Source organism: Cyrtonyx montezumae, unplaced genomic scaffold (assembly GCF_038088225.1).
Source record: "Cyrtonyx montezumae isolate F1298 unplaced genomic scaffold, pur_monq_1.0 scaffold_7, whole genome shotgun sequence".
Classification (NCBI taxonomy): domain Eukaryota; kingdom Metazoa; phylum Chordata; class Aves; order Galliformes; family Odontophoridae; genus Cyrtonyx; species Cyrtonyx montezumae.
The window spans coordinates 20,324,006-20,349,230 of record NW_027072078.1 but is presented as its reverse complement, the minus strand read 5'-3'; the positions used below and the strand labels follow the sequence as shown (position 1 = coordinate 20,349,230).

The following is a 25,225-nucleotide window of genomic DNA, read 5'->3' as shown; positions in this document are numbered from 1 at the left end:
TAAAGGATGGAGCTTTACCTTTACTTGAAATAATTGTGACAGTTGTTGCTTTTCTCTTCCTCAGCTCTCTGCCTGGTCCACCATTTCACTTGGTCTCTTGGCATAAATGTAGAATTCCAAGTCATGAAATTGAGCAAAACATGTTTTGTAAAGCACTGCTCATATATTATACTTCTTTTCGTTGATTTTACTTTTAAATTTTACCAGGCTCTTTTAAACGTAGCATAACCACAAATAAATCTTTAGAAATTGCTGATTTCTTCCTTGTAATAGATACTAGTATTAGTTACTAGACTTGGAGCAGAATTTGTTAATGCTTTCCATTGAGGAATAAAAACAACAAAACCTAGAAGCTATTTCACTTTGTTATTCAGCACTGCTGTTTCAGTGGAGTATACAGAGGCAAACATTTTAAGTGGTTCAATGATGCTGTCACCTGGGATCCAATCCTACAAGGCACTATGTACTAAGAACTCTTATCACTGTGTTAAAGGGAAGAGCAGTCAGCATGTTGTATGATTTGAACCTTTCAACAATCAACAGTAACATAAGGCAAAAGAAAACTTGTTCATATATGAGAGATGCTGGATTTTCTTAGTTTGCAAAGATATTCAGTTAATTCACTTTTATATCTTTTACAAATAGAGATGAAGCAGAGCTTGCTCAGTAATTCAACACTCCCAGAAATTTCAAATGAGAGATTCAGCCTCCTTGTGTTTATCTACTCACCGTGAATGTCTAAAAGTGTTATGTATTATTCTGAACTGACACATAATGTTGTGTATCTATTAATTGGAAGAACAACCACTACTGCATTACTCTACACACTGGTATAGAGCAGAGGGAGTTTTAGTTAAAATTTCCGTGCTTAACCTCTAACTGGTTATGCACATTTCTGTAATCAGTTCCCTTCCTAGGGGAATTTCACATTAAAGCTTTCAGATTAGAAAATCATGTGAACATTTTAAAATATTTTAAAACAGTAGTAAAAAGGTCATTTCCTTTTAAAAAAACCACAACATTTGAAGCAGATTAATATTTTAATAAAATTAAATCTAAGTATTCACAAAGCATTATGCACATACAGTACATACTGTATTTAAAGCCTATGGACCTTAAATAATTTTATTCTAATGTAGTCAGCTTTGGACACAAGCTAAGCTTACTTCTTTTGTAATAAGAAAGTTTACAATTTTTCCTCAAAGTGATCTTACATATATACATATATATATAACTCTACTCCTACATGTAAGTGTAGGTATATACACGCACTTGTGTGTATGTGTGTATATAAACATACACACAAATACATACACACATATGTACATATATCATTTACACACATGCACACCTATGGGAATGTGTGTGTGGTATGTGTGTTCACATACGTATGTACTCTATCTGGGAACACTGTAGATGGGTCAGTCAGTAAGAAGAGAGAACTTCAACCAACCACCCTAACAATTATAAAATAAAAGTTTGTAATGTATTTTTAATTGCACAGGTTATTCATAACTTGAGTTGAACAAAAGGAACACAGTCTTCTGTATTATGTAGAAATTAGATTTATTGCATTTGATTATGTTTATGTGACAGATGAAGAGTACCTGCCTGCTCATGACAGTTAACTTCTATGATGAGAATAAAATAAAATAAATTAGTACTGGAAACAAACTGTTTAATTAATGTAGTTTTGTGGATGCAGCCTGTGGTGATTCTTTCCCACCATGTGGCAATTTTCCTCGTTTAAATCCTGCCCTGTTTCAACTTGTTTGGAAGGAGGTGGCTTTCTAAGTCCTAATTATTTTGAACCCAGACGACCTGGTTACCTTATTCTTTTTCTAGGTACAGAGTAATTACCATTTATTATATAAAACTCACTACAAGAAAGTTGACCCAAATATTCAAAAGTGAGCTAGAAGTTTTTACTTGGAGTTTAGGTAGGAGTTTTTTCCTGTATAAATTGATGTTATTGGTTTCCTATTTGCTCTGAAGACATATCCACAATAAAATACTGTTTCAGTGACAGCAGGAAATGGTTGTCTCCATGCAGCATAAACTGTAATCTCAGAACATGCATGTTATTTAATAAAAAATAAAAATATAAGGTGCCTTGAGAATGCTGGCAGTTTTACATTTGGAACATACAGTTAGTGTGTGTGTGTGTATATATATATATATATATATATTTACATCAGAACTGCTCAACTTTACCTTACAAGCTTCAGATTTAGGAAAATATACAGTACTTTTGCATATATATTCCTTGTAGCCCCTGAGTCAAGTATAGAGGATTTAAATACAAAAAAGGAAAAACAGCCATTAAAAGCACTTACATGTTTATGTGAAATAATAGTATAAAAGTATTATTTCCCAGGAAGACCAGGATCAGAAACATGCCTATGAAGACTCAAGATTCCTACAGTGCTTACTGAACATTCTGGCAAGGAGGGGTGCCTAATTGACTGAAGATAAGGTTTAGGATGCTGTGGGGGACACTCTGCAGACTGGTCACGTTCTTGATCTAAAAAGGAAGCCAGGTTGTCTTCTGAGGCTGTGTTAAGATGCACTCCACTTGAGAGAGATTCTTTGGATTTAAGTTTCGATTTTTCAAGGTCTAGAAATTCAGGACACTGGAAAGTAGAAAAAACAAGATGGCAATAATTTTATCAGTCTCTTCTAGGTTCATGTTTGACCTCAAAATTAGCACATTCAGACTGTTGCTGGAAACCACATTTGACAGTTAAGCAGCGTGCTGAAATGTTTTACGTGGCAATTTATTTGATCTGATGTAACTGAATGCAGTTCTGTTGGCTAATTATAGAAGTCTAGGAATCTTGTGCCCTCCTCAGACCTGTTCCTATGACATCAAGATACTTATATATTGTCATTTCTCAATGTCTGAATATTCTTGAGACCCAATCTAGGAGGATGGATTTCAGTATTCTTGAATTTGTCGTTTTAGATAATACTCCTGGAATTACTTCAGTACAGATATTAAAACCATTTAAATTCCAGTCTCAGTACTCAGTTCTTCACTTTTAAACTATGAATCTGTGCAAAGTGTGCAGTGTGACTACTGTAGTTTTATTCTGGAGTTGCTATGTTTCTGTTCTGACAGAGGTGTGTATATATTTTGGGCAGAAGTTTGCATGGTGGGTAAACACTTCTGAAAACTGCTGCACGTTTGCTGTCCTGATAGTCTTTATGCATGCAAACTGATGCTTTTTGAATGTATTGAACTTAATATGCAGGAATGTGTTTCAGCACACATGTGAGGAATTTGACACATTCAAGAACACTGGATTTACTGATTATTTACTGAAATCTGTCAGGAAATAACTTGCCACATCTCTGACCAAACTTAAAATTCAGAAAGTCCAAACAAATTTTGAAAACGAAATTCTTCCTGAACAGAACTGGGGTGGACAATGTGTATTGGAAAAGTGTAGGTATGTGGCAGCCCTGTATGTGCAGGTTTCCGTCACTGGTGAGGAACTAGACATAAGATTGGTTTTTGTCCCCTCCCACCTCCACATGTGTATAACTACCCTGCTCAGTTATGGTGTTTCTGGGGACTTCAGGAACTGACAACCACGACAGATGCAGCCATGCAGGCAGTCTGATGTTTCTGATGGTTTGCACTTGTGTCTAATACTTACTGTTTTTACTGATTTTTGAGACATGCATGATCATTAAGTAAATTGATCTGTTTATAAAATCATTGTATAAATCACTAAAATTCTCACAGAAAATGTGGTTTCTGAAACTACAGCGTCAGAAGTCCAGTGTAGAGATGCTAGATCAAAATAATATTTTTATATTCCTTAACCTAATGAACAAGCACCTTGATCAGTGTGATTTTTTTCACCACAACAAGCTAACAAGATTAGCAAAGCTTTTAACCTTATTGGACATATACAAACCTGAGATGAAGGACTGAAACTTCTGTCTGTTTTAATTGATGCTACAGGATGAAGCTTTTGTGTAAATCGGATTGCTGGCTGTTGATACTCTGCGCCTGCAGTCACCATGCTGTAGGCAGGTGGAATGAGTGTTGATTGCCTTTGCAGAAGCTGCAGTATGGTTTGGATATCAGCAGTCATCTGGGATTCAAGCCTAGAGAAGTAACAAAAGCAGTGAATGTGTGGTCAGGAATGAGTGTATTTTAACATACTGATTACAGATGCATTCAAGAGGAACTTGTAACTTATTAATAAAGCAAGCTCTTTCTTGTTGTGATATAACCATGTCTTTAGCAGGAAAGAACAGAAGAGGGAGTACCTTGCCTTTCCAAAGCTTGCTAGCTCTCCCTTTCCTTTACAGATAGGACTTACCAGCTTGTTTCTGATCTTTTTGTAACATTAAGAATGAGTTGTTTACTGTCTCTTACATTTGCAACAAAAAGTAATTGAGGTGACCAGATCTTTGGCTGCAGTTACAGGAATAACTCCACTCTCTTCATTGAAACTAAATTGATTTGTACTGGCTGAGGATGGGACACTATTTCTGATGTATCTGGCATTTAGTTCTGATGTTCCCAATGATAATAGAATGCACTGAAATAGGCAGGATTCCACATTAGTGTTCTTCTACAGTTAGAAATGAAAAATTCTTTCAAGATCTTTAGTTTAAAAACAAAAAATAAATCTGACCAAGTTTATTTACTGTGAAAATTTATTCAGACCACATAAATAATTTCAGCATTTCTGATGTTCAGACTCAGCAGTACACTTTTCTATTTGTTTTCCTTTTCATAAGTTTTTATATGACTTCTTAAATACTCGATCTGCTTATTTCATTCATACTTCCAATTTAATAGCACTGAAATGATTTTCAAATACTCTTACCAATATGGTTGACAAGCTCAATAATAGGTAATGCCTATAGTGCATTGAAGCTGCTGGAAGGATACAAGCATGCTACAACAGACTGTAGTTCCAATGTATAGCCTTCTGTACTGCATTCATCTTCTGACAAGAGCAAACAGATCTTTGTCAGCAGCTTTTAATGTTGGGCTCCCTACAGAAGAAGAAATGATCCTGCAATGATAGATTTTCGCTTTCACCATCACCTTCGCTGTCTAGTACTTTTTTTTTTTTCCATGTTGGAGTTGTCCATCATCTGTGTCACTTATTTATAGAAACATGTATGAAAATAATCTGAAAGGTATGTCCAAAGGATATTTAGGATGCTGTATCTTCACTTATTGGGAGAAGCTAGTGATGTTGTATCAGCTCTTGTAAAGAAAGGCACAAAACCAGAGGTTAGTCAGCCATGCTCTACTCGCCCTCTTGTTCATTTCCCTTGGGTTGTTTGCTACTTGAAAATATGCTGATCTCACACAAGCATGATGCTTGTGCCACAGGGAAAAAAGCTGCAGCAGCAACATGCCACCGTCCAGAGAGCTGTCTGCTAAACGTGAGGTTCACTATTTCAGTGAATATGAGGGATTTATCATTGGTGGACTTGCATCAGCACTTGTCTCTTGCTTTGAATTAACTATAAAATGTCTTTCTTCTTACTTTGTCAGCACTTCGTAAGGTTTCTGCTGTACTTCAAAGCAAAGAGTTCAACTGGTTGTGTTTTTTCATCATTACTTCTCCCTTCTTTTTCCAGAATTTAAACAGGTCCACAGTATGTCACACAAGCAGAAACCAACAGGGGCACCTTAAGTGCTTGACCTGGAACCTCCATGAACAGTAGCTTAAAGAAGAGAAATAGACATAACACTGGGCACAGAGTCCTGGTACAGTGGCTTTCCAGCTCTCAATATCCTTTTAACAATTTGGTTAGCATGCCAAGCCTCTAACTTGTCATGGAAAATGACAGGAAAGAGTGATCCTGCTATTTAGTCCAGCAAGCCAAGTCTGACATAAGCAAGATAGAATATTGTCTATAACATTCATAGAAGATCCAGAAAGGACAAAAATCTTGATATCATGAAAGTTTTAAAAACATAAGAAGAGTTAAATGATGAAATGGTTTAATAAAATACATAATTTAAATCTTAGTTTATTGGCAACAATGTTATTTTCTCATTCAAAAAAATAATGATAAAGGCTCTTCTTCAAGGCAACTCAGAGTCATTATTATGGGTACCTAGAGGTAAATGATGTAACTACTCTGACAGAGATTTAAAAATTTTGTACTCAGCATTCCCAGAATAGTTTTTTTCCAAGAATCTGAAAGGCTGAATTTAGGCAATACTTCAGCTGCTTTGAATTCATATGTGCGACAAAGTGACATTTCCATTACATACTTTTTGTAGCTTCTGATGATATGGATGCTTCTGGAAATTTCCTGTGCACATTCATTCCTACTATAGGATCAGTGTAATATCGGTTGAATTGTATGCCCTTTCACAAATATATTTTTTATCATCTCTCTCTTTTTTTTTTTTGTCACTTTTTTTTACCTGTTGAGCTGTTCTTGAAGTAAATCTAATCGATTCTCCACTTCTCCATACACATAGTCACTTTCAGTATCACAGATGCCCCATGTGACGTGGGGTAATGCTGAGTGACTTGGGGAGTCATGGTATTCCCTCATGTTCTGTTCCTCCCAGTTTCTTTTATCAGTGATATCTGAGGAAAAAGAAACAAAATACAGAGAAGTATAGATTTGTACATATGCTGTTAGAAGGGATTGACACCATTCAAACATCCTACTCACCAGTGTTTCTCAAAACCTTAGAAGTTGGCTTGGAAATTTGCCTTAATTGTCTTTATTCCTTACCAATGTTTAAGGAAGAATAAGAGAAGACACATCCAAAAATTGTAATTTTTTAATGTAAGGATAGCAGCATGCTAATGTTTTAAGCTGTACATATACAAAGTAACTTTATATAGTCAATATTGTCAGAGTTCTGCCAAGTAATGTCTTCTATTTCTTTAGTTTTCTTATTTTTAACAATGAACCTCCAGTTTTCTCAAGTTGAAATTAGACATATTTGCTCTAAACTAAGTGTATGAAAAATACTTGACTGTCTATGTGTTTGGCTAAAACCTATTCTCTTGCCCTAGGGTATTGTATTGAAGCATATTTACTGTTTAGCTTTTTGGTGTAAAAGGAGAACTTGCTACATTGCATTTACAGCATTTGATGTGCATTAGAGTGGGTTGGAAAGTCCCCTTTAGAGAAAGTGACAGCTGTTCGTTAGCTACATTTCTTACTAGTAATTGTAACACTGCTTTTCTTAACAAGGAAAGTAAAGTGTGATATGTTTTCTTTAGGACAGAGGTCATTTAATGCAGCTCATACTGCTTGCAAAGCAAAATTAGTTATTATATATTAATATAATATTATTATATGTTATTATTATTATTAGGAAGGAAGGGAGGAAGGGAGGAAGAAAAAGATAAGAAATTTCCTTATCAGAGCTACAATTTCAAATAGATTTAGCCAGGAAGGGGAGCTCTCACTACATGCCTCGAAGTAGAGTATTTCTTCTCTTTTTAATCAGAAATAGTTGTTTACCCTATTATCTGTTGTTTGGTGAGCAGGTGGTAGAAAGTTTCTTGGAGCTTTAGAATATTTGGATTTCATATGACATGACCTATAACTGATTTTATGCACAGAACAGAAGGAAGGGAAAAGAGATTTCATCTTGGCTACATAGATACATATTCAGGTTACCAATCCACTTAAACCAACAGAAGGAGAGGAAAACAATGTCAGAGAAGCATGTAATTTGGATTTAGTGTGTGCACATGTCACAACTTGCAGTGTCCAAGGAATCTGGAAAGCACTCAGCAAAGCTAAGGGAGCAATCTCATGTCAAATTCAGGGGTAAAATTTTCCTCTCTGGCTGTAGCTATAATTGATGTCATTAAGTCCAGTGGAATTGAAACTAAAAATAATAGCCATATATTTCATTGCTTTTTAATGACTGGTAAAACTAAAATGTTGGCTATTTTACTAAATAAATCAAAATCTCATATTTTTCAATGCTGTTTATTATTTTGGGAAAATCACAAATGAGTTTTGTCCCAGAATATGTATTTGTAGACTATTAAAATAAACATTTAATTTATGATGAAGGAAATGAATTGGCACTCAAATTATGAAATAATTTCATATAATGTAGGCAAGACTCTTGACTAATCTCTTGTGGGATAAAGTATTGTACTGTTCTAGGCATACTTTCTAGAACTTCCATAAAACACAAGTTTCCTCAGAAAGACTCAACATTACTTTCAACTTTATAACTAACAATGGTTTTTCATAGTTTGAAGGATCTTGGACTGAGAGCTAAATCAATAAATGTGTAACCTCATTCACCTCATGAATCAATCTTAAAACCCAAACTGAATGAGAACAGAAAATAGTATTTTTCTGCAGAAAATTAACAGCTGTGGATGAATTATCAGTTCTTATGAAAGGAGAAATATTTTAATGTTAAGATTTGCACTTCAGGATTATGAAGAGACTTTTATAAAGTTTCTAGCAATGATATTCAATAGATTGTTTTTATCTTTCCATTCTTCAACAGTAATGATCAGGGGTAAAAAAAATTAAAGATAGCTAAATATGTACCATATACTACATACATACATGTAATTAGGGTTTATTTCAAAATTTTGTTATGTTTATAACTACCTTTTTGGTGAGTTACAAACAACCTCTAATTAATGGTAGAAATAACAGTTTAAAGCATAAAGCTGATCATATTTTATTGAATTTGAGCTTTCACACACTTTACCAGAAGTGCTTGTTAACAGAGTGAAAAAAAGAATGTAGTCTTAATCAAAATAAGTAACCTTTATACATGCTATATTTAACTCAAGTAAAATCTGCAATAGGTTGCCTTGGAAAATGTTGCTATAGCTTCAAGGACACGTTTTTGGCTACCAGTATTGTAAAGGTAAGCTTACAGTTTGTATTATGTATGCAAGAAGTTTACGTGTTCGTACTGATATGATCCTAACCAGAATAGACCAGACTTATACCTTTAAAATGAGAAAAGAAATACATTGTTTGGCCTGATTATTAATTAGGATAATTTAAAATAATAGCCTAAAAGTTAAAGTTTATTGAACAATGATTAGATGGTTAAATTGACTCAAAGTAAATTACTGGGGAAGACAATATTAAACTGCAAGTATGTGATTATTCCCTTCAGACTGAATTACAAACAAAATTTCGATAAGATTGTATCTATACATTAAGCTATGGCTTTTCATTATTTCCCCTTCACATCAATGAGAGAATTGGAATTTTATCATATTCAATGTAATTTTAAATGTGAGCACAATTTAGACCTGTGTAAAATTGAGATTTTTTTCATAGTTTTTGATCGTTTATTAGATATAAAATACCAAATCTTTGTTCTTGCATTTTACTTATAGATGTCAGGATTTGAACTCACATATACAATAAAATGAGACAGCATTTCTTCAAGCTATTATGAACTACTTTCACTGAATTTTGGTTGTCCATTGTCAATGCAGAGAATGGAACTAATTACTTGAACAATTCCTAGATTCTTTTTTTATGTAGGATTTTGTTCTGTCACCCAACCTTGGGATATCAAACTCTTGATTTGAAGGTAGTCTTCATCCGTGGGCACTCAGTGAAGTCAAGTACAGGTTGACAATTTTGAAGATTTTGTTTACATGACTGTCCTAGGGCAGTTCAATTAGGAAATTTTTTGCTAACAAAAGCTGGAATAGCTTATGTGAGGTTCTGTAATCTGGTTCCACAGTCACTGTGTCAAACTACAGTAGTCCTCTTCAGAAATATTAATTTCTGATCTAAAATAGATTTTCTTGTTTATTCTTTAGAAAACACAAAAATAATAGTTATGTAAAAAAAAGGGTCATAGTCAATATGATTTTTGATAATCAAGCAACAACAACAACAAAAAAGTCTAATTGAACTTTAAAAAATAGTAGCAATTGTATTACCTTTGCAAGAGTCACTTCTTCTGTCAGTAAGAATTTCTTCTGTTGCATGAATCATTTCTTCAAAGTCCAGCTCTGTAGTTTTCTCAGTTACAGATGGGTAATCAGCTACCCCAGAGAACAGGGGTTTTTGCTCATCTTCGATGGAGGACACAAATGATGACGAACCACTTTTTTTCTCCTCAAATTGTTTCTTAATAGATTCAAAATACCTGGAGTTGTCCCTTGTGGTTTCAGGATCACTCTGATCATTCTCTTCAAAATAATCTGTTGAAAAGAAATAATTGCATGTAATAATATGCAGTTTATAAACTTGTGTTCTAGTTTATTCTGGTTGGAGGATAGAGATCTGTATTTTTTTAAAGATGCAAATGACATTTGAGCTTATAAGGTAAGGGTTTCTAGTCTCTAGATCACAATTTTCAAAAAGCTGCTTATATCCAACCAGCTTTCCTATTTACTCAATGTTTTATTCCAGCTAAGGATGACATTTGAGAAAGCCTTTTATTCCTAAAACAATGCATTAAATCCAGATACATGCTTAAAAAATTAATCTTATTTAACTCCTTCTTCTAATTTCTCACATCTTGGGATATTTCTCACAGACTCGACAGTAAAACTGTCATAGGTGTCAGACTTGGTTTCAAAACTACTTGTTTTAGTTATACCTACGTAAAAACATATTTGCTGTTTATTCTTTTCCTAGCAAAGGTCACAGATCAACCTCAGAATACTGGCCCAGATGAATATGGGCATATTTCCCCATGTTCATTACTGTCATATTTAGGATTGATATGGGAGATAGCACCCTCTTGGCACCAAAAGGAGGAAGTTGCTAATCTATTCTTGTAGGATCATCTCAAAACAATATCAGTAGCCCAAATTCCTTAGCTATTTGAATTAACCGCTATTCATTTTACTCTGATCATCCAATCTTCTGAATAAGTACACGAAAAGCTGTGATATATAGGGTAAGAAAGCACCAACCACATCCAGAATGAGGCTTTCATTAATTGCATTTAGGATCTGGAGTGAGGAACAGCAATTTCAGTAGTTTAAAGAGGTGGCAAATAAAAATACAGATTTAAAGCAATGCCTTTAAAAATCACACTGTAAGAAGGAAATAGAATTTAAACACAAGAATGATCATTTGAGAATATAGAGAACTCTTGATCTCTTTTCAGCATAAAATTGAAGTTAATTTCAAATTCAGTATTTGATCTTACTTATTTTTAACTGAAATGTCAAGATAATTCTAGTTCTGCTATTTATTTAAAACACTTTTTAGAAGGGTAGTCTCAACAGCACATAAATACTGTAACTAGTTTGCATTAACTTCCTGGGGAGACAGCTCGATTCCCCATCTGCTTTGTGCTAATTACTAATAAGCATATTTCTGGATTGTCTGTATTCTTTATAGACTAAAGAAGTGGTTAATACAACATTTATTATATTCCATAAGTTTCTTTGATTTCTGGTCACTATACTGAAATGAAAGTGTGGCCTTATCTAATTCTCTTTATTGCACATGAAGAGAATGCAGTATCTGTACGGAGCACTCTGCAGGAGTCCAGACATCTATGAGCAGTGAGGGCAGGTAATGATCTACAAAATAGAACCAATACCAAGGCAGGTCTCCTGTAACTGTACCCTCTGGAGTCTCTAGGGACAATTTACACAGTCCTGCACTGAACTAACTTTATTTGGCTCCTGTAAAGCAGAATTACTAGCTGTAAGTGATGCTGGCAATTCTGTGGTACTTCTAAGGCATCAACACAAATGCTAATGGACTGACAGAGTAAGGCTTTTGGGCAATGTACAGACTGGATAGATATCCCACGCATCTCCCATATCCAAAGCAGTAAAAAAACACAAGAAAGCTTCATGAGAAAATTCTAATGTAGATGTCTTTCATGGCTTCTTTTTTCTTTTGGGGAAATATATGGTGAAATGCATGCAGTCATGGTACAGTAAATTTTCTTAATTACATACTGCTTGACTAACTTCAACCACAGTCACATTGCTGTCTGTGAAAAAGATCTTATAATGAAAGCTTGAAATTGCCATTTTTAGGGTAATTTTTTATGTTCATGAGATTTTGTGCACTAACAGTAATGAGCACCCTGTGGAATACGAATCAACCAGTGAACTAATTTTAAGAGAGGTCATTGGGAGTCTAATGAAAAAATAGTATAGCAGCTCATCTTATTCATCATATTCATGGAATATTAAAATATTTAGAAATAAGATGCCAGATTCTGCTAACAATTATCCTTCTGTAAAACAGGGTAGCTCAACTGCATATAGTCTGCATCTATAACAAATCAACAGGGCATACTCTTTCCCAAGTGCTGTTTAGGTATAAAAAACTTCCTGGCATTAGAAAAAATTTGAAGATCTCTTGAAAGTTTATTGAAATCAATGAATATTTTTAACCTGATGATCTAGTTCAAAATATGCATCTTTGGCTTTAGTGCAATTGGTGTATCTGATAGCCATCTGGTTGTGTTCAGAAAGTCATGAGCTGTTTTTCTTTTAAAGGACTGATGTTAGAGATTCTTCTGCCTGGAGAATAATTCCATCCTACTCTGAAAATGGAACAGAGCTGTATTTGGCCTTGCAAGTGCAAGCTCAGCACCTTAGCTCAGCCATTCTGCAATTCCTCTGCAGCTCAATGAAAAGATATTAGAATCATATCTAGGCAGTGCTTTGTTTAATTTCTCTATTTTGTTTTTATTTTTCAAATGAAATCCAGTCATTGGTTTGGAATGAATTTTCCAGATGAGAAGTTTTTTTTATCTTTGTACATGTATTTATGGATAAGCTCACTTTCTGGAAGACAGAATCAAGGTTTCAAAATGACTTTCTTCTCCTTTCTCTTCTGTTTCGTGAAAAAAAAAAAAAAGAGTAATCATTTAGAAAAGCCCCTCATTTTAGTGCTTCCTCTTTCCTTTTCTAGTAAAGCAATTTTCATTCTCTAGTTCTAAGAACTAGAATAAATGTTTTACAGAAGCTGATTTGTGTAACTTCCTGCTTTACCAAACATGTATAAACATCATTTACATTCCTTATGGGACATGCTTTAGGCTGTTGTATGTTTTGGATGCCTGCCAAACTTACAGGCAACGTCATCTGACGTTTTTGTCTGAAATCCCAAAATCTCCTCAGTAATTTTTACTGCTTTTTGTACTTGCATTGGCAATGGAAGAGAAGACACAGGGTTTTTACAAGGGCAATGAAAAGCATCTATGGCAAAGCCCCACAGAAATACTGGGATAAAATCTTGCTTGATGTGATGATTATCAGAGACCAAACAAGTTTCTTTTGAGTGTCATGGTTAGCCTGCAGTACTGAAGTTTTGCATTATTCAAACAGTGGCAGTCTGCATGAGTCAGACCTACTTTCCCTTAGCATATCGCTCTGCTAGCAACAATACTGGTGAAAGTGCCAGTAATATATTACACGTGGAACAGAATTGTTTAATATTACTGTAATTTCATTAACTTGAATTTGTCATACTTAATTAGTTTAGCTATGTAGCCTAGTGTACCAGAAGAAGGCGAATTTTTACTCCCTTTTTCAGCTATCCAATAAAATCCCCATAATATGCCTTGACAAAACTGATTTTGTAGAGGAAATGAAGGGAATGACTTCCTCAACCCCGCAGAAAGCAGTTTATATCCCAAACCAGAAGACATAGTCCTTATCATTGAAATCATCAGTAAATCTGTTCAGTAGCCATGATACTGTCCCACTCATTTGAAAAATCCTACAATATCATTTTATGTTAAATCAAGTAAATCCCTTGGTAAGGATAAATGCACACTATGACTCTGAAGGAGGAATGGTTAATTGCTCAAAAAGTCAGCAGATTTTCAGATTCCCAGTAAGTATTTTGGTTCAACTGCTTTTCTTATGTGATATTCACTAATATTCCTGTGATGGTCTATCTGTTTTTCTTACATATGAACAAAATATTTTCTACTGAGCAATTCTGTTGGTTGTCTGTTCTTTAATTTAAAAATATCAGTAATCTTGTGAGAGCGCAGAAGAATGCCTTATGTGCCCATTTGTGCACCAAAGGCAGCAAATGCTTAAAGTCAGTGACCACACATTTCACATTACACAATACAATACCATAAACAGGTTGAAAAGGTGCAAAATCTCAAAGAAATCTCAAAGAGCTGTACAAAATAAGTATTGAAAAGCCAGTGGACAGAGGAAGGGTGATGGATATAATCTACCTGGACTTCTGCAAAGTCTTTGACATGGTCCCTCACCACATCCTTCCCTTTAAACTGGAGAGATATGAATTTGAAGGTGTACGGTTTAATGGATTAAGAACTGGTTGGCTGGTCACAGCCAAAGGACTGTGATCAACAATTCTTTGTCTGAGTGGAGGCCAGTCACAAGTGGTGTCTCCCAGGGTTTGGTCTTGGGACTGGTGCTCTTCAACAAATTTATCAATGACATAGAGGATGGAATCAAGTACAATCTCAGCAAGTCTGCAGGTGACACCAAGCTGAGTGTGCAGCTGATACATTGGAGGGAAGGGAAGCCATTCAGAGGTACCTGGATAGGCTAGAGAAGTGGGCCCACATGAACCTAGAGAGGTTCAACAAAGCCAAGTGCTAGGTGGTGCACTTGGGCTGAGGTAATCGCAGGTATTTAAACAGACCGGGGGAAGAACTCCTTGAGAGCATCACTGCAGAGATGGACTTGGGGGAACTGGTTGACAAGAAGATGGAGATTAGCCAGCAGTGTGAACTTGCAGCCCGGGAAGCCAACTATATCCTGGGCTGCATTAAAAAGGGTGTGGCAGGGAGAGGGAGGTGATGCCCCATCCCTAGAGGCATTCAAGGCAAGGCTGGATGTGACTCTGGGCAGCCCGCTCTAGTGGCTGGTGACCCTGCCCATGGCAAGGGGGTTGAAAATAGATGATATTTGAGGTCCTTTTCAATCCAGGTCTTTCTATGATTCTATGATAAGTACACTGAAGAGAACAATTTGAATTCCTAATCCATTACAGCAAAGCTTGTGAGAGTTTTGTAAATTTATGTTTACTTTTCTGTATTTAATCTCTGGGCTGTGAAGATTTGGATTTGAGAAGCAGGGAACAGTGGAAGATACTTGAAACCTGCTCCAGCTATCCTGAACTAAAGATTAGGTAACCTTTCCATAAAGATCCATGCTCCTTATTTTTTTAAATGGACTACGATAAGAAGGGTGCTATTTTTGAATAACTGAATTAGAAGCACATTTTAAAAGGCAAGAATTTCATAGTTAAAGTGAATGTGCTATCCTTCATTTACCTTCATTTATTTTGTGCCATTTATAATACAATTAATAAGTTAGAGATGGAATGACAGTCTTATCTTTGAATTTCCATCCTCTGTCTGGTTTTGTATCAACTTTAAACTTTAATGATAATTAGATAATAATGGAAAGACATTTCTTCATTTATTCTTCAGGAAATAATGCTATACTTTAAAAACCAGAAATAAAGTAGTATAAATATACACCTGAAAAGGGATTTAGGTCAAAAGCTGAAGTTTAGAATTCTCTTCTAAATAGAATACAGTTTTCACCATAGGGTTATTAGTACATTTTGATCAGACTGGGCTTTTGGAAACAGCCTCTTTTGGAGCAACTTGTAGAAACAAGACTCTTGGGGAAGCTCCCTGAGGTAGCTCCTAGGCATGTGGTAATAGCAAAAACAAAAACAATAGGAGCGGATGGAAAGCTGCCATGATGGGTTCTCTGATGACCACACACTTTTCGCTGAAGGTGAGATTTCAGGAACATGAAATCTTGTTCTAGGCCATATGCTTCTTGCCTAGATAATAGTTGCTTCCTGATCATTTAACCACCTTACACTCCAGGTGAATGTTAGAAACTCTTTTCTAATTAAGCCCAAGTGGACTTCATTAGCATAATGCTATTAGTTTAACACAGCTAAGTAAGAGTTTCAATTTTTTACAGATTCCTACCCTACTTTCTTGCTGGGAACACAGAAAATATTGCTTGACTGAATAATCTATTTGTAAAACAAGCATTTAAACGTATAGGCTGATGGAAGGGTACAAGAATGGAAGAAACATTGCAGAATGCATTTTATATCTCACTTGATTGCTACAGACTGTCAACATAAGCAAGTGCAGGCAGTAGTTGTGTAAAAAGATTTCATAAGAGCTTTCTTTTGTGAGTTTTGAAAATCACATCCATGGAAATAAGAATTCCTTTTTATGAGTTCCTAGAGCCAGCTGGCAAGATTAAGTATTGCTAGCTACCTGAATATCTCATTCCTAATATAACTCCATTGGAGTCCTTATCATCCTCTCAGCTAGAATCTGTGGGATGATGTTGCTGTTGGATTATAGCTAAAACTCCAGAGCAATGATTTATTTCAGTTAGGTCTTCATTACATTCCTAGGTTGTATGTCCGTGCTGTCTTCTTAATATATTTATATTACCCTGCAGGTGTTTAATATAGCCTGTTCAAAGAACAAAGGGCATATGGGGTTTGAGTATCACTAGTGTAGCTTTAACCCCAAACCAGCCTTGTCTTGGGAAAGGAGTTTGTATCTGATTGCATCCATGGCTTCACAAGAATATTTTTTGTGAGTGCATAGATCAGGTCCAATGTTTTGATAGCTTTCAGCTAAGGGTTATGTGAATTTAAGATAAATGGCAAATAATAGCTTCTCACAAGAATATTTAGATGATAGTTTATATATTAGATGATAGATTAAGAGTGTAATGAAAGTGTACATTAACAAAAATTTACACAAGACACTACCAAAAGCAATATTGTTTGAGCTCCAGAAAGTCTTTACAAAATCTCAAGATTTCAAGTTCTCTACTATTCTAGGGTGATGATCTGTTATTTGCATTTCTTTTCAGCTATATGTTTTGATTCCCTGTCAACTGAACCAATTCCAGTGATGCCCTGTTCAGCATAGAGTACCAAATCTGCAACCGGAACTAGCAGAACTAAAGAAACTTCTTGTCCTTATGCATTGCCCTTGAAAACAACTAACTCCTATTGAACTGGAGTTACTGGAGGAAAACAAAAAAATGAACAAGACAGGTCTTTGTTCTTGCACTGCTAAATAAAGCAACTGAATTTAGATAGAACAGTTCATTGTCCACCAGTTTTCAGCAGGAGACTAACTTGCCAATCCATCTGAAAACTTTGTTGGGAACTGCTAGACAGGCATACTGCTTATTTTGAGCAGTCATGGAGAGAATTTCTTGGCTGACTGTCAAGCACCTATGGCAACTGGTGAGGCTGCACCTGCACCTGTGCAAGGAATCTCATCCATTATACTGAAAGTTCTGCAATGAATTTCTTTTAGGTGAGAGCAAGAACAAACTGCTATGCAGTGCATGTTTTAATTTTTGCAGAGGATGTCTTGTGGTTCACAGACCTTCCTGGAAACCAGAGAACAAGCTAGAGCCTTTAAATGTATGTTATGATTGAGCACTTGTAGTGACTAAGATCAATTTCTGTTGAAACAGGTAAGAAAAGATAGGAATATGTACAGGTAGATGGAGGAATTCTTAGTTGACACTGGAGAAGTAGTGGCACCAACTGTGTGGATTTTCTTTAACCCCTGATAAAACTCCTGCAGGAAGAGTTACTATGGCAACAAAGTCCAAATCAGGCTAGCATGAACTAAAGGCTGAGATAATGCAATCCCATTTTAGCACTCCAAAAGAGAGAAAATCACTGATGATCACACTAAAGGTGAAAATAATGTTTTCCCAAGCTATGTAATATAGGTCAATACCTGAAAGTAGAGAATAGGTAACCCTTTCCCATAATAATTACAATTAAATAGTTTAGTGAGATATAAAATATTGAAATCTTAAAATGAGAATGTTATTTGTCTATTCAAATTGTAGTCTGTAGAGTTATAAAATCAAAATATGATTGCTAAAAGTCAATATGTGAGATATTTTTACCTATAAGAATATGTTGACCAGAAATGCATTTGCCAGTCCTGTTTTCAGGACCTTGATCTTTCTTCTCCAGTTCTTCTAAGGCACTCTACAGGATTGTCCCAAAATATTTATCAGTTATAATCTAACTATGCTAGATATAAGTGTGATGCAGCTTTCTTTCATAAGTAGTAAATGTTGAAATGAATAGAACTTTACAATCCAGTATTAACATCTAGCACCCTATGACTTCATACAGGATGTAGGTTTGTACACAGAAAAGTGACACAAAGGGTCTACGACTACCAACTGCCTCCTCCAGCAATAGCAACATATAAAGAATCTGAACAGTGACCAGAGGGGGCAGTAAACCAGCGAATCAAAAGCATACTCAGTGCTTAGGTTGACTTTCAATGTAATGCACTACTCTCTAATTCAAAAGTTACCAGGTACTGTAGGACTGCAGTGCCCGTTGCAAACCTTGTCTCTTCTTTCCCAAATGTGGTTTTCTTTTTCTTTTTTTTTTTTTTTTTGTGTGTTATTTGAAGGCAAAACTGAGAAATTGTATTCTTTCAAAAGTAATGTGAATAAATATCTCCAAGAGATACTATTCAATATAATCTAGTGAGAAAGAACCATAAAATCCTGAGGCCTCTGCACCACATTGACACCTGATGAGCCTATTTGTAATTCTGCAGCAGACATGACATGGAAGATCACTTCCATCATATCTAGGTGGCAGCATGTTTTCTCATAAGAAATTTGAAGGTCATTCAGGGAAAACACCTCTGTCAACAGATTCTTAGTGATGGGCAGATTGAATATTTCATGGGGATGTTTTCTTGACAGACTTGTTGTCAGTCTTGGCTTCTTGCCCTAAAGATGCTTCTTTGATCAAATGGCAATGTCATTGTTCTGAGTAGCCAGATTCTAGATTGAAGTCTTTCTTCATCAAGCTTTATACTTGCCATATACCTTTCAAGTTTTCCCATTTGTTATCAACTACTATGCAATTCTAAAATTGGTTTTGTGCTGCATTTAGGATTGGGATTTAACTGTGGAGTATGAAAAACTGCATAAGAACATAAATTTGTCAGACAAATCACTGAATCATATTAGTATAAAATCATTCAAGGAATTGTGTTTTCCTTACATAAAAATGAAAATCTTGTATCAATTCAGCTTTCTTCATGATTATTGCTGTCTGACCACGGATACTGATGTTGTGGAGTACTGAATATTGTGACAGGGTTTAATATTTCACTGAATTTTCCTTCGTATGGATTACTCACAAAAGTTTCTAAGGTGAATGCAAACACAGAAAACCTTTCCAGAACAACCATTTATACATTGCCAAATGAATCAAAACCTATGGGAATCTACTGTGTCCTGAAAACAAATAAAACACCACTTAGCATAAAGTTCAGCAAATACTTTGCTGAGGAAATAAAATCAGCACTGCTGGTAAATGATCTAGTAGACTAGTTTCTCCAAACATTTTGAAACACGAAGTCTCAGAAAATGGATAATGGCCTGGAGGTAATATACATATATACATATGTTTATCTGAAGGATAGTGAGATAGATTAATGTTTGAATAGTTCAGCACTGATGGATATGAGGTCACGGAAGGGTGACACTGATATCCTCTAAACATATAAAGCCATGTAAGGGACAGTGCACAGAATGTTTCTACTGCCCAGCTGGATTCTCGAGGCCTGCTACAGTAACAGTCAACACTGGACCCTGATGTACACAGAACTACCAAGTGAAATACTAATGAATAATGAAGCAATACTGTCTAATGTAAAAAATGAAGGTAATTACCTTTCTCTATTTCACTTTGAAAGGACAGTTTCCGTCTTCGTAGTTTACAGTTTTCTCCATTTGTATCATTAGTAGTTTGTGATCTTATTACGATGTCAGACTTGATTAATGAAATATGAAAAATAATGACAGATTAGTCGCACATAAAGAGAGCTTGATTTCAATAGCTGATTGACTCAATCATGTTCAAGCATTAAGTAAGGCAATATTACACAAGTCAGTCTACATCATCTCCACCTAATATAATTGGTCAATGCTAATGCCATAAAGTTCATACATATTGAGCAAAACTCACAATGTTGCCACCTGATGGTGAAAAAGAATCCCGATAAATAAATTCACATGTATTATCAGCTTTCTGCACTAGCACAGATGTGTTTTAAACAAGTTTAAAGAAAATAAATCCAAGAACAACCAAAAAACAACACTCAACAAACAACTTGGACAGAGAATGTATACTATTGCAAGGAGTAAGGTAGCTGATTGTAGTTAGAATTATATTTAATTATATAATACTAATTATAAAATTTGCATTTTACATAAATAAATAAAAGGTTGACAAGCTCCAAACACTGTACTCCTCATCATTTTTAACTTTCTAGACATTTATTTCCTCTCTATTCAGTTCATTAAGATACTTACTTTCATAGCTTAATATAATGCTGTCTTTCTCTGTAAATATTAAATTTATAAAATCTTTTTGTTGTCTTTATGAATACAAAATACATTTAACTGAGAAATGTATGGATAAGTCACTAAAGTACAAATTATGCTCTTTGTGTACACACCCAAGGTATTGACTTCAGTCTGCTTCCCTTCCCTGTGCCAATGAGGTTTCCTGTACCACTCAAGAAAAAATACTCTGGGAGAAGGGCAGAGGGAAACATGGAAAATGCTTATATCTTTGTCTACTCACTGTAAACCTGGGATCTTCATGGTGGATCGCTAGCAGAATAACTGCATAGATTCATAGACTCATAGATACATTAGGTTTGAAAGGACCTACAAGATCATCTAGTCCAACCATCCTCCTATCACCATCCCTACCCACTGAACTACTAAATCAAATCCCTTAGCACCTCATCTAAATGCTTCTTGAACAGCGCTAGGGATGGTGCCTCAACCACCTCCCTAGGCAGGCCATTCTAGTGCCTGACCACTCTTTCAGATAATTTTTTTTTCCTCAAATCTAATCTAAATCTTCCTTGGCACAACATGTAGCCATTCCCTCTCGTCCTGTCATTAGTTATCTGGGAGAAGAGGCCGACCCTCTCCTCACCACAACCCCCCTTCAGGAAGTGGTAGAGTGCAGAAGGAAAAGAGCACTTTAGTTTTCAACAGCAGCAGGCAGAAGCACCTATTATTCAGATAACAAATTTGTATCTGAGTGATGTTTTGAATATTGGATTGTGCTCATCAGTTTTTTTGGAAATGATCTTCTGGATTGTGACAGTCAGGAGAATGCAAGTAGAACTGCTAGAGGAAATTGGTTCTGCGGGCTCAGAGGCATAGGTGATCTTGTCCTTTCCTGTCGGAGAAGTCTATTGATTTTTTTCTTAGTAGCTGGCACTGCAGTAAGAAATATCAGCTGGAAAATTTCTAGGGGATCTGAGCTGCAAGAAATTCCTTTGTGTCTTTTACATCACAACATAATGTGATTTGTTTCAATTTTCTCAAATTGAGAAAAATGATGATAAAACATTGATGGTATTGTAATTGCAAGAAAAAGTTTCCTAAGAAGATCACAATCATTAATTTAAATTTATCTTCAAGGAGTTTTTCAAATATGTGGAGTTCTAATTTTAAGTTAAATATATCACTGGACTATAAATTCATTGTATTGCATTTCTGATATAATTAATAATGATGACCTTTTCTATAAGCATAACAGAATAAATTTTAAAATAAAGAGTAGAGTTGCTCTTTTTTCAGAACAATCTTTTATAGAATAAAAGATTCAATAAATAATAAGTAAAAAAAAAGGCATTTCTAATTGGAAGCTATTTTTGTTTCCTCTTTTTAAGGTAAAGATCAACATATGATTAGCCAAGCTAATTTACCATCCAAAAATTGAGAGTTCTTATTGTTTCTCAGAAGGTCTTTGAGGTCAAATTCTGTTACCCTCTTCTCATTGATTCTCTCTTTTTCCTTTGAAAGCATGGTAAGAAATTAAAAAATGACAGAAGCTCAGAAAGAATGAAATGTAAACTAGCCATCTGTTCGGCACTGCAACACACCTGTGGTGGTCAGTGCTCAGTGCACCCTAAAAACTTAAAAGAAACACTTTCTAGAGCCCAAGAATCCTTTCCCCTCTTCCTTTCTGGTCAAACTTCCCTTTGTTTTTCCCTGTTCAGAGTGTCTTCTTCAGCCTGAGATAAGGATTTTTCTACTTTTCCTGCATGCAGGAAGATGCATTCTGGGCAAAGGAGACCACACAGACGAGTCACTTAGGAAAAAAGAGAAATCCCTGCACATCTGAAAAAATAATGAGATTTGATAAGTTTCTTCCATGCTTTTATTCTCCTAGGAATAGGGTGCACTCCCAGATGAGAGAATTAACAATTCATGTTTGAAAAGCAGTTAAACATTCTGCATTGATTGACAAAGAATGAGTTTGGAAAATCTGGCTAATTTTTATTTCCTAGTTGTACAATTACATACAGTGTCTAAAGTTCCCCTTGTAGTGACCTCAGCTATAGTTATGCTTATTGAAAAAACATATTTTCCATGGTTTAACAAAACATCCCGAACACTCCCAGCTAAAACTGTAATACTATTTAAATATAGAAACAAATCCTGTTAGATTAACGTTATCTGGATAATTTCATTGACTTCTGCTGAGTTTAATTGACTCCAGGAGGAGCAATCAGGTGAGTGTGTTTTTTTAAAATAGGATTTGGCCTCAGGCTTTCAGTTTTTAATTTTGCTAACCTTGGCACTTCAGCTGCTATCTTTAAGTTCTGCTTCTGTGGGTTAGATTTGGTCCAACACTAAGAAAAAGATCACTTTTTATATCTACCTTTGCAGTTTCATCTCTCAGATTAAATGTCAGCTCTAGATTTGTGAGGAAAAGATCAGAAAATTCGGGATACATATCCAAAACTTCTAGCAGATCTTCCCTCTGGATCTTATGCAAGTCACAGTATGTTAAAGCTCTCACATCTGCATTTGACTTTCCTGGTTTTGCATAAAGATGTACCATCTCTCCAAAAATATCATTTTTTCCTGCCGAAAGAAAATGAGATGGAGGTTATTATTCCAAAAGTGAATAAGCCATTAAATTCATTCATGTATTTATTTATGATATTAGTGTAGAATACTTGATTTTACTTGAAGCATAACAATCTGATTACCATTGTACATATGCTGATGTAAGTCAAAAGTATTGTAATTCAATAATAAATATAAATAAATAAAATTACATAGTCACATATTTGGAAAAGTGAAAGAAAAATCTAGTTTCATCAGAGTTTTTCTTCAGTTCTGTCAAAACAGTGTGACTAAAAGCAGCTTCCTTTTTCTTTCTCAGAAAAACATTATTTATGGATTTAAATTATACTCTTAGAATGACTAAGACGTAATTTCTGACTTTCAATAGAGTCCAGGACCTGTCTGGTCTAGAAACACATTTTGTTGAAAATACATAAAGAAACAAACCTTACTTGAAATATATCTTAGTAGAAAATCAATAGGTTTTATAATTTTTGAATGGAATGCCTAACTTTGAAGATGTAGAAGCTGTTCTGAAGAAGCTCTTTATATATAGCTGCTTCTATTTTGATATTATTACAGTTCTTTTCATCAATGGTGACATGCTCACACTACTTATTTGCTAGAATTGTCACCTCTATTTAATTGCTTACTTTCCCCTTTATCTGCAGCTAATTGAAGAGCAGCCAGAAACTAATACAAAATACACTTTAAACAAAGGAATGTAGGGCATACCTGTAAAATAGAGCTGGGGAGTATATTTGGCAAAACAATTGTTGCAAAAATAGTGGTCATAGCAACTAAAAAAAGTAGACATGGGTGATTTTGCCTCCCTGGTAAACATCTGTGGTTTTTATTTTAGATTACTGCAAACAGTTCTGATTTCTCCATTTTTAAAAAAGGAAGCTGATAAATGAGTGAGCAAGTAGCTAAGAGATGCAAAAAACAATTCATGGGCTGAGTTGTGGTGAGCACAGTCTGTTTAGCTTATAAACAGGAAGATTAAGGAGGTAACTTGATAATATTGCACTCATGCTTAAGGAAGGGAACATTACTCAGTATGGAACGCCTCTAGAATATAATGAAGAATGCAATGCAAGAACCAATGCATAAAAACTGAAGCAAGCAAATTTCATATTGGAAATAAAGCATCAATTTTTAACAATAGAAACAATTCACTGGGAATAAACTGTGATGAAAAGCGATTGCTTTTTAATCTTATCATGCCTTCAGATCAAAATTCATCTATTTTTTCACTGTTATTCTTTCATCAAACACAACTCATTAAACACAACAGATATTTTAAAGTATGAAATGTAACAAGAGTATGTGATATAACAGAGGTTAGCTGATGGAATGATTAGACTGATAAGACTGCTGGTCTCAGTGCCTATGAATGTAGAGGTCTATGTACGAGGCATATAATATGTAATATGACTACATTGATACGATGGCAGTTCTTCAGTATATTTTGTATATTTTATATTTCAGTATATTTTTTTCTGCAATGCTGAAAGAGGCAGTAGATTCTGTGAGGTCTCTAGCCATCATTTTTCTTAAGAATTTGGCACAGAAGTACTGCTCTCAGGCCAGTATTGATCAGACACACCCTACTTATCAGCATTAGGTACTGCTGATGAACTGAGGAAAACAGATGGACACACTCATCATTTTTCAAAATATTGTATTTCTGTAATGAAGCTGGAAAACTTGTTCAGAGGAAAGATCACCTGTGAAGTTTTTCAGTGCTAGACAAAGAACAGAGAGGTTTTTTGTCTGCTTTCTCCTTACAGGTTTTTCTTTTTTTTTCAGAAAGAGAAAAATATTTGGCCAATTACAGATAAGCTTTGTTAAATTTTATTGCTCATTTGTATCATTTTCATCATTATTATTATAATTAATTATTAATTATTATTATTATTATCATTAATGTCAGATTTTTCAGCATTCACAAAAACTAATTGTCTGGAGTCAGCCAAAAGACAGGCTCCTGCCTCATGAGCCATGTAATAGATGTGGGTCCACAGTACAGCTCCTTTTTGGTTGCTGTTGTTCATGGCTCTCTCACCCTTTCTGGACTCCCATTCCCTGGGGAAGCAAGGGTCCAGCAAGGATCCACCTGGGGTGAGAAGATACAGACTGGAAGATAAGCAGGGGCACTGCTCTGCAACTACATGGGCTTCTGCTGCAGTGTAAGAGGACCACAAGTATCTGATGTGCATAACACAACCAGTTTGCTTCTTTGGTCCAGGAAGAAATCAATGAGTTCATATACTTGTTTTTCTTGGCTGTTGAGTGCTATAGAAATTTACATGTATTTGTTGTAAGAGTTGAAATCC

At 35.2% G+C, this 25,225-nt stretch overlaps 1 protein-coding gene across 1 annotated transcript in view; it reads right to left on the bottom strand.

Annotated features, from left to right (window-relative positions):
* Window positions 1-2,285: 2,285 nt before the first annotated feature.
* KCNH7 (potassium voltage-gated channel subfamily H member 7) overlaps window positions 2,286-25,225 on the bottom strand; it is a 195,637-nt gene continuing 172,697 nt past the window's right edge. The window contains exons 11-16 of the mRNA XM_065751023.1: window positions 22,696-22,901; window positions 19,677-19,776; window positions 9,909-10,160; window positions 6,419-6,587; window positions 3,927-4,119; window positions 2,286-2,633 (exon numbers count right to left, since the gene is read on the bottom strand). Coding sequence (XP_065607095.1) covers window positions 2,367-2,633; window positions 3,927-4,119; window positions 6,419-6,587; window positions 9,909-10,160; window positions 19,677-19,776; window positions 22,696-22,901 — 1,187 coding nt within the window. The 3' untranslated portion in view covers window positions 2,286-2,366. The remainder of the gene's footprint in view (window positions 2,634-3,926; window positions 4,120-6,418; window positions 6,588-9,908; window positions 10,161-19,676; window positions 19,777-22,695; window positions 22,902-25,225) is intronic.